The sequence below is a fragment of the Calonectris borealis genome, chromosome 2, assembly GCF_964195595.1.
Source record: "Calonectris borealis chromosome 2, bCalBor7.hap1.2, whole genome shotgun sequence".
NCBI lineage: Eukaryota > Metazoa > Chordata > Aves > Procellariiformes > Procellariidae > Calonectris > Calonectris borealis.
Genome location: NC_134313.1, coordinates 147293536 through 147309360, shown reverse-complemented (window position 1 = coordinate 147309360; position 15825 = coordinate 147293536). Strand labels below are relative to the sequence as shown.

The window sequence follows — 15825 nt, the reverse complement described above, 5'->3', positions numbered from 1 at the left end:
GACACATGCTCTTCTTAGTCGGTGTGGTGGCCTCTATCCGACGGGAATGTATATGCATGGTTATTTATATACATAAAGATTATTGCAATAGTTAAATGTTAAGGGGAGAGGTAGTCAATGTTAGTAAATCTCATCAGATAGTGTCTTGCATATTATATGATTAGATGCAATATTAGAACATAATAGCTCAATGGGCACTGCAAAGAGATTTTTTTAAACACATTGGAATCTGGCTTTAGAATCTTAAGGGAAAAAAATTCAGAGGTTTGTCATTAAAATATGAAGACTACTCATTGTAATGCAGAACAAGATAAGAGAATCACTGCTACTGGTTGCAAAAAGCACTTTTAGTAATGATGCAGATTTTGTGTACAGGTGACAAGTCACATCAGTGGGTGCTAAAAGTCCTCTTTGTATGTAGTATGTCCAGGTAGTGTCACAAGCCACAGTAAGCCTACTAACTATTTCTGAAACAGATTTATTCAGCATGTTGTGTGCCATTTTCCTGCATTTATTATATTTCAAGCTTGTTTCTTAAAAAAAACAGTTTTTACAAAAATTTGAAAGGAATTATATTACTATTTGAAAAAATAATTAAATATGGAAGGCTAGTTATTAGAACATTTGTTCGACTCTCTGACTTCCTCCCAGAGAAGAGAATGAGTATTTTCAAAATATGTGGCAGGGATTCTGAGAAATGTGAAACACTTCAGACAAACACTATCACAAGTACCTCTATAGTCACTAGAATAAAGGTTTAGCATTAGAAGTGCATTTTATCTGTAAGTACATCTTCATGATAATTACGTATTATATAATTAGTTTGAACTCTTTCTTCATAGGTACGTGAATTTCTTCTAATGCACTTCGTTTTTTGATTGGCTTGCTTTCTGTGAATTTGAGAAGCTGTTGTAGGTAATTTTTATGTTCTATTCAAAACCCGTTGTTAATATACTAATTGTTGCTTCCTTTTTGTGGTGGTTAGAGAAGCTTGGAGCTATATTCCCATAGTGTCTGCAGTGTACACCTATACACAGTGTGAGTTTCAAAATTTTAATGAAGCACCCAAATCTTTGCTGTTACAAAAAAGTGAAAGCTTTAACATTTGTATAGAGCAGACACTACTTCAGTTTAAACTCTGATTTGAAAAAATCCCCTAGACTTTTACATTATAAAAGTACTCTTAAGTAATTATGCTGTGTGATTATGCCCAGTGACCATTACTTTTTTTCTCATAGGTGTGGCAAGCACATTTCTGGGGATGTGAAATATTTTAGCATAATCTTTGAAGTGTTAAAATAGAAGGCATGTGCATGCACACACAGGCACCGTTACTGAAAGCCTGTGCAGACTCTACTGGTTTGGTACTTCAGTGTAAGGGTGAGTTGTACCTGATCTGTTCAGACCCACTTTGTTTCATTACCATGGGAGAAAGCAAAATGATTTTCAGCAAAGATTTTTAAAATGGAAACTGTAGCTACACAATGCAAAGTGGGAATGGTAGTAACAACATCGAAAGAAACACAGGTGTTGAAATCTGCTTTTAGAAACAAAGCATTAGAAGAAGTAGTGTTCTACTTCAGTTACACCTACACCAAGTTTGGTTTGGTATCTTTGCAGTGGATGCCCAACCACTGCATGTGACTTCATTCCACGATATGTGTGTATCTGGAACAGAAATGTTGTTTCTCTTCAGGTAAATCTATAGCGTGGCTGAGAGGATAGAGTTCCCCAGGGTCGGGAATGCTTCTGTATGTGTGTGCATATGCATATGGGCGTACATACATATATGGTATATGGTGATAATGGGGATTAGTGACTCCAAAACCACATGCACAGAAGGAAGTTCTGCGTTTCATACACTCAGGTAAGCCCTACACTCGGCAGCAGGATCTTCAAGCAGTAATGTCTCTTGCTCAACATCCGACTACAGAACACTTGACACAAAGCGACAGGTAGGTGACTGAAAAGCCAGCCTTCCCCTTTGGAGTTGGGGGAAAGGTAGTTACAACCTGAGGAGCACCGAGCACGTTAGCATCTGTTCTGTCCTTCAGGGATTGCCAGTGTGCATCGAGGTGATCGAATCCATCTTCCACCTCAAGCTTGCAACAAAATCAGTTCAGTTATCCGTTCATGCTATCATTGTTCTGTGTTATCTACTGGCCTGTATGACTGCAAGGCATATAACTCCTTAGATGCACCTGTGGGGCGTGTGTGGCTTCATCCCGCACTCTGAAGAGCCTCAGCTCTGAAGGACTTGGCTGATGTAACTGGTGATGGTATCTCTAAAGCTTTTGTAGAACCATAGAATGGTTTGGGTTGGAAGGGACCTTTAAAGGTTATCTAGTTCCAAACCCCCTGCCATGGGCAGGGACACCTTCCGCTAGACCAGCTTGCTCAAAGCCCCATCCAGCCTGGCCTTGAACACTTCCAGGGATGGGGCAGTCTCCGAGTGCAGGAATGGTGAAAAAATGGTAGCTGTTCTAACTGATGTAGTTATAGTAGGGTATGCGGGCACAGGATGAAAATACGAATCCCCCTGTGTTCCACAATTGGAGAATCATTGTGAGCTATAATGGTCCATGTGACCTCTGGGCCATTGGCTGATAAGCACCAAGGGCTGATAAAGGCTGCCCGTGCTGGGCTTTTTGATCATGTTGATAATTGATACCACTGATACCTGAAGCAGAGTGAAGGTAAGTGTGAACTGAGTTCATTAATCAGATTAACATCTCTGAAGGTGATACGAGATGAATATTTGGGGTTTTTAGCATGCATTCTGTAAATGTTACGTTTGGCTTCTGATATTCAATGGTGTATTCACTTTAGAGAATGCAGCTATCCAAAATAAAAGCTGAGCATCCCAGATATAGCAGCATAAAAAGATTGGGGTTGCAAAGCAGGTGTTCAAGTGGAGTCCAATTTCACTTGGGATAAAGCAGCTGTAGATTCAGGTGGCTATCAGATTTATTCTTTTTTGGGTTTTTTTTGGAGCTAAGGGGGGATCTCACTTCAAGATGCAGTGTCTTCAATATTCTTTGAATACGTAGATAGCTGGGCTTTAAAACCCAGGCTTTCTCTGTGACCTTCAGAACAGTTTTGCAACATGGTACTCCAGTGGAATAGAGGTTGAGAGCCACACAGTGGAAGTCAATTGCCAAATGATGGTAGTCACTCCTGTGGTCACATCCCAATTCCTACTCTGCCTGGTGTGCAATGACTAGATGTGGCATAAAACCCCCAGTCAAAAAATCCTATTTGTAAACTTGGAATAAAAAACTGGACAAAGCTGATGCACTTTTGTCCAAAACTGGCTGTTCATTGCTGCAGGTCTGGGTGTTCTCTCAGTCTGTAAGAACGTCCTGTCCCTCTTGATGTTGAGAATTTTGAAAGATTTCATCAACAACCCAAGTAAAGACTTCAATGTTGAATTAAAGCATATTTCTTCTTATTAGCTTTGAACTTTGAACTTTTTACTAGATTTTAATTCAATTGACTGTCCTCTTATTCACGCTATGCTGCTGGGAAAACAGAAAGCACCAGCTCACTTTCCCTATACCACCTATATATCATTTTATTGTGTTCCTTGTCTGTTCATCACCGTCCTGAACAATCCTAATCTTTCTAGTTTCTGTCACTGTCTTTCTCTGAACCTTGCGATGTCCTCGCTGGGAATGGCTGGTGCAGTGCTCCAGATCAGGCTATACCTCCAATTTAATGTCAAAATGGATTCTGTGTGATGTGCTCTTTTATTTACATTACAATTGCACGTGGTTCCTGTTTTGAGGTAATATTCATGCTTTGAACTAAATAACCAGCAAAGTTAAATGTTTTTATGTACATTAGTCAAAAACTCACTGCTGTAAATGTACAATCATGCAGTCAAAATGCACCGTATTGGACATGTAACTGGTACTGATACAATAAACTTTAATTACCATGTATTCAGAATGTAAATGTGTTTTTCACATGGAAACATTTAGGGCATTTATGGTAATAGGTGGCCAGATGAGTAAAGACAATTACAAAATACCGATAGATCTGCCTTCTATCGGGAAAAAGTCTTAATGTGTTTTTTACTAACTTAATAAATCATGATTGAATATTGACCACTGAGAATGTGTTTGTTAAAAATTGCCCTAGATTTCAGTTACAATTTATTATATTTGAGAAAACAAAAGTTGCTGTGTGTGGGGAGGAGAGTTATACTTTCCATAGTATTAAGTTGCTGTAATGTTCTGTAATTGGAATCGGTGTTATTTTTCCATCATGTCTATGCATACACAAGGCTCCATTGTGTATTCCTCAAAGCAGAAAATTTAGATTTTATCAAAATTACAAAAATACAAAGCAATTCCTGTAGGATTTTTAGCATTTAAAAATGTGTTACTCTTTCAGCATTTTAAATAGGCTAATTTCTTCAGAACTTCAGACAGTTTAAAACTGTAAATCATGATTGCAGTCATTACTACTTACCGTAGTGATTACAGCAAAGCTTAAGTTGTACAACTGGGAGGTAATTTTCAAGAATACCCCAAATACATTAGAAGTACAATGTTGACAGGGCTGTTCAGTCCATGTGTCTTCCTTATTTTCTGTGGAAAGAAGAGAAGTAACACTTAAATTCAAGTGTTAAATTATGACTTCTAATTAATTATGGTTCAAAAATAATCTTTGGAATACCTATGGTAAATCAAAAGCTGAATGTCTACTTATAAATCACATTTTTTTAACTTTCTCCTGATCCTTTGAAGTATTGGTGTATGTTTTCCAGGCTTCATTCTTCTGCAATTGTGGTTCAGACAGTCATATGCTTGTTATGTTTGGCAAGTCGTGAAGACATGTTGCAACATAGAGTAGAGCTGTTATTGCTCATTTAAAAAGAATTGGCCTGAATTTTCAGTATAATAAATTTCCATAGAATGTTAACTGGCAAGAGAATGAACGTTAGAAAGTTGGCCTTCGTTTGCAAACACCAATTTCTTTGTGTGCCTCAATATAAGAAGGACATGAAACTATTAGTGTGTGTCCAGGAGAGGGTGACCAAGATGGTGAAAGGTCTCGAGGGCAGGACTTACAAGGAGTAGCTGAGGTCAGCTGGCTTGTTCAGCTCGGAGAAGAGAAGGCTGAGGGGTGCCCTCATCGCAGCCTCCACCTTCCTGAAGGTGAGCAGCGGAGGGAGAGGTGCTGATCCTCCTCTCTCCGGTGACCAGCGACAGGACATGAGGAAATGGTATGAAGCTGCATCAGGGGAAGTTCAGGTTGGACATTAGGAAAAGGTTCTTCGCTGAGAGGGTGGTCGGTCACTGGACCAGGCTCCCCAGGGAAGTGGTCACGACACCAGGCCTGTCAGAGTTCAAGTTGCATCTGGATGACAGTCTTAGTCATATGGTTTAGTTTTAGGTAGTCCTGCGAGGAGCAGGGAGTTGGACTTGGTGATCCTTATGGGTCCCTTCGAACTTGAGATATTCTGTGATTTGCTGGAAGAAAAAAATAATCTGCCCCCTGATGTGAAAGAGCTCATTGCGCAGAGGTGGACCACCTGCCACAGTCCTGAGCAATGTCAAGGAGCTTCCAGTGAGGTAAGACTAGGAAGTGGATATCGACGTTCTCTGCCTGATTTCCCAAATGAACCGGGAAAAGCCATCAATAAATTGAAGTATTATTTCTCTGAAGGATTAAGCCTGTCAAATCATCCATTTCTAATCACCCATTTCTAATCAATATGTACAATAAAAGGGGACTTCAGACATGCAGATCAGGATTTCCTTCATCGTGATTTAGATCCTTCAATGTGATATAGAAAATTTCTGCAATTTATTTAAGCTTTCTCTTTTAAATTAATCTTCAATATTTATCATAGAAGTGTTTTCCTAGCCAAACGGTAGAAGAATGTAAAGGAGTGGTTGCAAGGAGAGGGACATAAAAACTTTTCCAGCTCTTTTTTGGCTAATCACTTCTAGCACACATTTTAACAATGCCTTTATCTTTGTGTTTGTTGGCTGTATTTCTAAAAACAGTTTTAAAAATTATTCTTAAAATTGGTGAAGAGTTCGACCAAAATAGAGTTACCATGTTAAAAAAGTGCTGTGTTTATGAAGCTACTCTCATCATACCTCACCACATCCCCTGAGCCCACAGATTGGATAAAATTCTGCATTCGTAGTCATTAGCTTAAAGCAGCCATGCCTTGGCTGGTGCTGGGTTGGTAAACACTCCACATGTGACAGTGACACTAAATCCCTCAGCATTTCTGGACAATGGTAATGGCAAGAGAAAAAGGAAATATATAATGTACTGATCCAGGAAATGAGTCTATAACTGCACTGTGTATCTACTGCGTAACAGGTATAATATATACCCAAGGCCATGAATTCTCACAGAAATACTGACACAAGAAGCTGTGAAATAGCGTGCCAGTGGGGACAGTTTGGTCTAACTGAAATAACTGTAGAAGTTGGCTGCAGCCTGAAATGTAAGAATTTATGATTTTTGAAAAAAGATTGAAACATCATATTATAGTACTGATTTTTCTCTCTATAAATAGCACTTTCTATTTTCTTTACCCACCCCACCCGTGGTCCTTTCGATACCCTGCAGCAGAGTTTCATAAGCTAATTGTCCGCTGTTTGAGCAACTGCTCGAGGATTTAACGGATACTTTGAGGTAATATTCCGTCTTGCCTGTAGCGTATGATTGCAGTGTAAGCAGGACAGTGCAAAACTTACTAGCCACTTTCTCCTCAAAGTTGATATATATTTCCAGAAGCAATATTGTACCCTTAAAATGTCTGTCTTGCTCCCGTCTTCAGCTTGTTGAACCGTCATTTTGTCTGTGTTTTTATATCGTGGAAACCAACTGTGAGAAACTGAATTTCCTTCACCTGTCCTCTAATTGCTTGCCTTAATAAGATGATCGATGTAAGTAAGGTAAGAACTACAGAAAAATCAGGCCAGCAGCCCTGACCTTCCCCGGCAGGTGGCCGGCAGCGGCTGCTGAGCCACGGTGCCCGGAGCGGGGTCCGTTCTGTGGGGAAGTCCATGGAAGGCAGCCCGGCGGGCTGAAACGCTCCTAAGAGCAGAAATGGAGGTGTCAGGTGTCCTGACTGTTGCCAGTGCAAGCAATGCAATTAATATTGATCTGCATAATGGTTTTAAGATTATGAAAACAAAGATTTTTGTTGTTTGTTCTTTTCATCTTCCAGACTATAATGAGCAGCAGCTTTCAGTGCCATTTACTGTGATGCCACCTCTCTATTATGTGCTTGTAACTGGTGTAAAACCTTGCCGTGGGTAGTTTGACCTCGTATTCTCTTGCGTGGGTCAGTATCGAGCTGCATCAGCCACTGTGCTGCTCTGACATTCCTCCTCCTGCCTCAACTCACCTTAACTGCGTGCCGTGGCTGTCCTTCCTATTGCCGCCTCGGAAAACGATGGGGGAAGGGGTGCCTTAGAGAATTGCCACTCTTGTCCCATTTTCAAAAACAAACGTAGTTAAGAAAGGTGGGATATACAGCGCTGACAGGCAGTACTGCTGCCCTCGGCTTCCCGGCAGGTGGGAGTGTAGAATTGGGTTGCGCATGCAGCCCTCCCTCTGCTGAGGGAGGATAATCCTCGGGTTTCGGGGAACGGACATCGTGGGGACTCCTTGACACTTCTGCTTCTTGCTTTGGCCTTGCTTTTACCTCTTGCTTAGTCCAGGAGAGCACGCTGTAGTTTGAAATGAATGATTCTGCGTTGTAATCCTTTTCAACTCTCTTTAAGCGTTAGTCCAGTGGAGAAAGCGGGGAGGGAGTGGAAATTTAAGAAAGGCGGAAAAAAGGCCATAGAGAGGGAAATGGAGGTTTGCTCTGGAAAGGGACACATAAGGGCGGAGAGAGGGACTGGCGGCAGAAGCCCATCAGAGGAGGGGCGGGGGGCAGCACGAGCGGGGAGGGAGGCAGGCAGTGAGGGAGGGAAAACGCTCCGGCTGCCTCCCCCGAGTGCCTCCGCCTTCCTCTGGCAGGATGCGCTGACAGGGAATGCAAGTTTTGCAGCGGGGGTTCCCTTAGCCCCGGGGCAGTGCGGCACCGGGGCTGCCCCACGGGGCGTGGGCGGCCGCGGCCACTCTGCGGAGCTCCCCGGGCTCCGGGGCTTCCCCTCCGGTCTCGCAGCGGTACCTCACGCCTTGGCAAACGACTACATTTCCCAGCACTTCTCTCTTCCAAGCGGGCTCTGCAGGGAGCCTCGCCGGCTCTCGCCATCTCCTTCCCTCGCCGGGGGCTCGGCGCGGCGGGGCGGAGCTCGGCAGCCCCGGCCCCGCGGCAGCCGCGGCCCCGCAGCCCCCCCCCCCCCCGCCCGTGCAGGCGCGGAGCCGGCGGCGCACGGCGGCGGAGGCCGGGGCGGCACACGGCGGCGGTGAGCGGGGCGGCGGGCAGCGCCATGCGGGCTGCCGCCTGCCTCCTGTCCCTGGCGCTCTGCGCCCTGCCCGCTGCCCCAGGTGAGTCGCGGCCGCGGGGCAGCGCCGCCGCGCTTGGGGCGGGGGCGGCGGTGGGGGGGGGTGGCGGTGGGGGATGCTGCGCCGGGGGCCGCTGCGGAGCCCCCTGGAAACGCAGCCCCTTGGAAACGGAGCCCCCATTCCAGCCTGCGCGCCGGGGGCGAGGGCGCAGCTGGGTGACGGGTGCCTCTCCCCTGCCCAGGAGGCGCCGGGCCAGCAGCGGGGCGGCGGGGCGAGAGCCGCTTCGCGGAGCGAGAGAGCATCAGGCCGCTGCGGCTGGTCTCCGGCGGCGGCGAGGGCGGCGGCGGGGCGCGGCGGCCGGCGCTGAGCACGCGGGTGCGGAGCGGCGCGGCGCGGACACAGGTAGGCGCCGGGCGGGGGGAGCCGCGGGCAGCCCCGGGCAGCCTCCGCGGCCTGGCAGCCCCGGTGGGCGCGGGGGGTGGGGGGCCCCCTCCCCGAACGCAGCAGCGGCGGCGGTGCGGTGCCTCACCCGCCTCCCTCCCCCAAGCGTGGTTTTACTGCTAAAGGATAACGTTTATTTTAGAGCGTTGCTTAGTGAAACGCGCGGCTCGTTTTCCCGGAGGACCATTGGGAATGCCAGTCCTACCGCAGCAGCGCTCAACTCAGTTAAAATGGTCCCTGTGCCTGTTAATTCCCTCCCCCGGCCGTCCGCGGGCGCTCCGGGCGGGCAAGAGCCCGCTGCCTGCGGCTGCCGCCGGGCTCGGGAGGCACCGCGAGGAAGTAGCGGTGCCGTTGCGACAGCTGGAGTTGAAACGCTGCAGCTTAATTTCGGTCTCTGGCTGGACTGCGGGCAGGGTGGGTTTGTGTTCTGTGGACTCGGATGTGTTTTTAAAAATAGAAATTGGAAATCGTAAGGGAATTGCTTCAAGTATAACGTGAACTTAATGCAGCAATTTAACTTTCGTATTACTACCCAAACTGGGGTATGTTTTCAGATTTCTGCTATATGAAGACCAACGCCTATAGCTTTTAACAGATAGCTACCCCAATTTATGTTAAAATACGGTGATTTTAATCTTGATCACTAAGCATCATATTTGAGGTGGTACGTGGCTGTTACATCTAAAGGAAAAAAAATTGAGTTTATGATGTTATAGACGAACATTAAAAAATTTGTGCAATTGAGGTAACTGCTGATATCCAAGATGAGTTGCAGGCCGCCATCTCCTCCTTTTCCAATTGACTACTGTCCATTTAAGAAAAAAAATAGCTGAAAAAATTGTCTCTAATTTATTTTTTATAATCCATAAAGTATAAGCACTGACAGCTTGCATTCTTTTTGTGTAGTTAAATAATAAACAGACTCTTCATAGCATATTTATTTGCCTCTGAATGTAACTTATTCTATGTAAAGATTTTTCAGATGTGAAGGCCATATTTACAGTACAAAAAAATAGGATTCTAAAAGTTCCAAAATGGGTGCTTTGCTTAAAAAAGAAAAAAAAAAATCCTCTCAGCATTTCAGGATTCTTTGTAGACCCTTGGACATTCACAAGTTCAAACACTATGTGACATGTCTCTTTAAAAAGTAGTAATGGTTGCATTTGGATCTAGTATTAGGATTCAAATACTGGTCTTAAAGAACAAACTGTTAATTAACGGGATTTGTTTTTCTGAATGTCTCAACTTTTATTCACCAAATCTTATTCTCATAAAAAATTTTCAAGTCATCCTCATTTAGTTAAGCTGTTAGTATTAGCGTTACTCCAACCAGAAAAAAGAGTAACATTAGTGGGTTAAAAAGGGTTAAATGCATTTGTTTCACAACAGTCTCCACACTAAACTGAGCTTAAATGTTTAAAGCTCTGCGTGGATCTGCAACTTTTCTTCCTGATCAAGAAGTTTCCCTCTGCTGCTTAAAATATCCACAGCCTCTCCCATGGTATCTGATGGTTGTTACCCACTGAAGGATGCAGTAGCTGGCAGTGATTTGGAGGAAGAAAATTATGAAGCGAAAGCAGGCCAAACTGACTGGAGCAGTACCGATTTTCTGTGCTTCTCACAAAGGGCATGGTTACATCCTAATTGCAGGGTACTGCATCCCTCACCCGGAGATGTGAGTCAGCTCGGCTGTAATGGACCAGCAGCGTGGCTGCCTTTGCTTAACTTTGTAGAAGCTGCATTTAGGAAGGTATTTTTGCAGTAATAGCGTTAACTGTTGCAGTTGAGTAATTTAATATCCTAACTCTTAAAGTTCAGTATCCTGTAAAAAACCCAACACCCTTACCTCTGCCAGAATGCTTATCGAAGCTTACGGACTAACTGAGTTAACATTTATGCTTGCTTTTGGGTGGCTGGTAAAAGTCACATGAAGTATAAAGGTACGAAGTGCTGGAATCTGCTCACAGAGACAACCATGCCTGCCCTGAAGAGTTAACAGTCCAAGATCAGTGGCATATAAAGGGTAGGGGAACAGAGGTGCACCCTCCATCAATAAAATTTTTGTATGTATTAGTTTGTTTTATCATTAAATATGCTTTGACTGTCTCCATGCCCTATTCTATCCGTTGCTAGTAGTCTTTGGACAGCTATATATCAGAGTTAGAAAAACTGGTCTTGAATAGAGATTTCAAACCAAAGCTAATGGCCTTGTGGATTAGTTTAGGGAAGATGCTTCTTGGAGGAGGTTGAAGCATTCAAGAAGAATCTCTGATGGCTGAAGGACAAGCAGCCGTGTCTAGAAAAGCAAAGATACCTGAATGGGATGTTGCAGTCAGAGGACTGGACAACCAGGCTGTAGCTGTTGAATTAATGTAAAACAATGTAATTGTGTTTTGAATTGGATAAAGATAAAAGGAGAGAGAGAGAGATAAGCTGGAGAGAAGGAAGTCGCATTAAATTGGATTGGATTCCTTTAATTCCTGGATGAAAGCTTTAGCTTCCAAAAGGGCAGAACTCATACAAGAGGGATGCAAGCCTGGGTTTGGAATTGCACAAAGGGAAGTGAAGATGATTGTTCAGGGGAAAGCAGAAGCAAAGCGTGGCCTTTGCAGATCAAGAGTTTTGGAACAGGCTTATAATGGAGTTGAGCCAGAGGAGTGTAATACAAGAAAAGGAGGTGAAAGAAGCGAATTGAAAGCAGACGTGACTGGGAAGTAATGGTTGGCAGATTTCTAAAAATCTGTGGGTTTTTTCAGCATTTATTGAGGTTTTTCTCTAGCAACCTCCTTTGTTTTGTTCATTTGTTTTGTTTTTTTTGGGCCGTTGCCATAACTATTGACTGACTTCTGTACATGCATGCTTTACTATCAAATAGTAAAGGAAATAGTCTATGTACTCATCCTAGAAACCCAGAATGTAATTGCCTAAGGAACAAAATCAACGTGCTCTCAGTTGTAGTTGTCCAAGATTGCTGGACTTCAGAGCACAGCACAAGGCAAATGTGCTATTTGCCTATTATAGGCTATTATATATTCATATCATTAATGTTTTAACATACAGTATACAGTGGACATTGGAGAATTCACGTGACTTTGGGTTTTTGCTTTTAATTCTGCCACGGAATAGAGTCATTACCAGTATCCGTGACATTCCTGTATTTCAATTCCGCTGTTTCCCAAAGGGGGCCTATTAGCAGCTGCACAGCACTTAATCTAAAGAGTAATCAAGGTAGGATATATCTGAGAATATGCTAATATTAATATTATCATTAATGCAATCCAGGATCTTGGCAATGGACACTTAATTTACTGTTGCATAAATAAACCTATTAGAAGGTGAATGTCCTCTGGCAGGGATGTTCAGTGAAGGCTAAGCTAAGATTTTTATGTTTAAAAGAAAGTAAGTTCCTACTGTGGACATTTATAAGGAACCTTTTAACTCCATGCCTTGAGCCATACTTTGGTATTGTAAGAAGCACATGGGAAATCACAATTTTCTTAATACTTTCCTTTAGTCAATATGGTGCAGGCATGTTCTTCATTAAAATGTGGGAATGTGTAAGCATTCTTCCCCACTGCCTGTATTTGCTCTTCCACCTGTGAAGGAGAGCAAAACAAGGCACAAAGTATGCCTTTACAAATTTGAGTTTGTACTCTACGTCAGCGCCTGATTTGGAGGACCATTTTCTTAATAATTTTCAGTGGATCAAATGTTCTGGTTGCGAAGATGAGATTCATTTTCCAGCTGGAGATTAGAGTAGCAGACCTCTACATGCCTTCACCTAACAGATGCCTTCCCTCAACCCTAAGTATAACTTAATAGTGATCTTGCTCTCAGCTGGAGACTGCCGCTCAATGCCAGTGAAGGGTCCCAATTCTCCTTGAGATCAGCACTTTGTGGTCATGCTGATAGGTGTGCACGCACAATTTGAGGGACAGCATTGTTCATTTTGTGGCTTTCATTGCATTATCCGTTTTTGATATATCTAGGTGTTGATATGGAAATTTGTGAGATTTGCTATGATTTTCCGTGGGAACAAGGTCCTGACTCAATGACCTACTATGGACATAGATTCACTCATCTCTGCTGGCTGTGCAAAACATTCATAGTATAGCAACTTCTCTTTCTCAACCTGTTTTTCACTTGCTCGTTGCCAGTTGTCATGAAGGTATGCTGGTTTCCTTCCGAGAGAGTAAAAGGGCTGACCTGGTTGTCGGGAGCCTGGTGTGAAGGGGCTCCAGGACTGAACTGTGCCTGGAGGTAGATGTATATGTTGTTTGTCATCCAGAGTGACTCAGTAGTTTCCAGCAAAGTATTTAATTGTCTTCCACAGTCTGCATTTCTGAATTGTTTGTGACCAAATGATATAATTCCATACATCGATTTGGAAGCGTGGCTTACAGATTTCTTAAATAACTTCTTATTGCTAATAATCAATTGCAGAGAAGCTCTGCTCTGTCATGCTGAGCTTGCATAGCTCTGCTTGCACTTGGAGTTGAAATCTTCATTAGTTATTCAGGTGTTGCCTAGTCTTTGCTATTGGATTCTCTGACTTCTTGGCCTCTCTCTCTCTAATCTTCAAACAGGATATCCCTGTTCTTTGCAGGTGCTTCTGATACTGCTGACTTTGTTTAAAACATTCTCGCTTTCTGTTCTGATGCTGTCAACTTCTGTTGGTATTACAAGTTCCCATGTTTGGTAGCTCAAACAATTAGTAATCTGCGGTTAAAAAATAAGTTCTGACTGTTGAGGGGCTTATAAAACAGCTCTAGATTTTAGGACTGATAGATGATGACTGTTGGAAAGAGAAGTGTCATGAGAAATCGCCCAATTTTAAAAATTCTTTTCTGCCTACTTAATCAAATGACTCCTGTCTCTTGGAGAAACTTAGGCACAATTTTTGATCAACCTGTCGCAAAACCAAAGGGCGAGGAAGCTAAACTGGGACTGAGGCTGTAGTGAGCAGTAAGAGCATGCATTTGGTGTATTGCCAGATTGGTTTTCTTCCTGCCTTCTTGCCTTTTCTCCCTCTTTCCTTAAGGTTTATAAGGCGTTTGGCAAAATATGTGTGATACTTTACTGTATGTACAATGTAAGCAGTTCTGCAATATTCATGTAAGGGTAAGATACTTCACCAACCTAGCAATACTCTATTTTATGAATATGTGAATGACAGTTAAAATATCAAGACTCTTGATGCAGGTCCTGCCTTCTTGAAGAGAAAAAAAAGTGCTGAAAGCCAAACTTTGCTACAGATTGCCGCATGCTGCAAGGCATCGAGAGTGCCCTTTGACTTCTGATGTAGGAGGGACTTTCAGATGTGCCTTTTTATAAAATATATATATTCGTAGTGTGTTTTGGTATTTTGTAGGCAAAGAATACTTCAAATTTCTAATTTATCCTTCTTTGCAAGCTCATTTCAGGGAAAGTCTTTCCCTACTTGATAATGAGATTTGTTATGACAGTAAATGAATATGTCCAAAAAAATCATCCAGCAAAAATACTCTGATAGCTGCTATTTCAGAGTTTCATGTTGCAGAAATATCGTATCAGGACTCAGGTTTCGAGGGGTGATTAGAAGACATAGGTATCTTTGAAAATCCTAGTCTGGGTAAAAGGACTGCATGGGAAATCTTTGTTTTGTGATATCTTCTCTTGCTTGTGCCATAGCAGAGCTGAAAAGAGAGCTATTCCAAAAGCTATGGCTTAATCTCATAAGACAGGCTTGTATAAGTTATGAAGGATCTTAAAGGCTCGTATGTAACAATCCTTATAGGAAGTATTTTTGCCAACATTTGCTTGTTGCCATGATAAATGTAATAACTGCAAAATCTTATAGAGAAGTCCTTTCCAGCTCTGGTAATCAATATCTACATTTACTCCTGATCTGTGTTGGTGCCGCTGAGTGCAAGATCAAACTGAATATTTTTCCTTCACTGATTCACTGAGGATACCTGTTTTGGGACCTTTGTTGTGGCTAATGATCTGCTCTAACGCATTCATGATGCAGAAGCGTGTTGCATTCCAAGTAGCGTCCTGATAAATTTTGCTGAGATTTACCCAAATTATGGAGGAACTACATATGAAGTTAGCATTCACTCTAAAACGTTTGCCACAAGAGCATTAAGGATGTACATGTAACACTGTCATGGTAGATCTGGCATTATATTATTATTCTGGTACTTCAGGTCCCCTTTGTAGTCTCCTCAGTAATTATAGCAGTCTTTAAGTGACTCAAGACTTAACAACTTTTCTTAGGGCTCTACTTGTTAAAACATTATTGCAGTTATCCTGTCAAATGCTGCTTAAAAGTCAATCGAACTCTGTAAAACCTTCAAAAACCTGATAAGGTTCAGCTCTAAATTGTGGGTCCTTCTGGCTAGCGCTGTCTCAGTGCTTTTGCCTCTCAAATCAGCTGGCTGAGGTTTGTGGTCCTTCCACTTACTGCGGCCGCCTCCTGCCAGGTTTCTCTCCCTTGAGAGGATGGGGATCCTTGTCTTCGGCTCCCATGGGTTTGAGTCAAAGCTGCTTCTCCTCCCTGACAGACTGCCCTTCTGCTTCAGGCGAAGTAGCTCACCGGTCTATTGTCAGATGATCTGGTTGCCAGCCCAGGCCCTATCTGTTCTCTGCGTCTGGATAACTGGATGTGGAGGGTGAAGTCCAATACTATCAGAGGATCAAGCCCACCACTCCGGGACACAGGATTGTGGTGTCTTCCTACACAATATCTCTTCCTCATTCACCTACTGATATGGTTGAGTTTTTTGGTCCCTAAATAATCTATTTTCAATATGTATTTTCAAGAAACAGTGTAATTTTTGGATTTTTTTTCATTTTAACCACAACTGCCAAGTTTTACATCTCCGAAAATGCCTGTGACTGCCATCCTGGCTCTCTTCTCTCTAGTTTTGACTCCTCCTTTAATTTATTTTAAACTATGTCAAATTT

The 15825-nt window shown here is 43.1% G+C and overlaps 1 protein-coding gene across 1 annotated transcript in view; it reads left to right on the top strand.

Annotated features, from left to right (window-relative positions):
- The first annotated feature begins 8420 nt into the window (after positions 1 to 8420).
- ADAM22 (ADAM metallopeptidase domain 22) overlaps positions 8421 to 15825 on the top strand; it is a 146146-nt gene continuing 138741 nt past the window's right edge. The window contains exons 1-2 of the mRNA XM_075143828.1: positions 8421 to 8478; positions 8678 to 8838. Coding sequence (XP_074999929.1) covers positions 8421 to 8478; positions 8678 to 8838 — 219 coding nt within the window. The remainder of the gene's footprint in view (positions 8479 to 8677; positions 8839 to 15825) is intronic.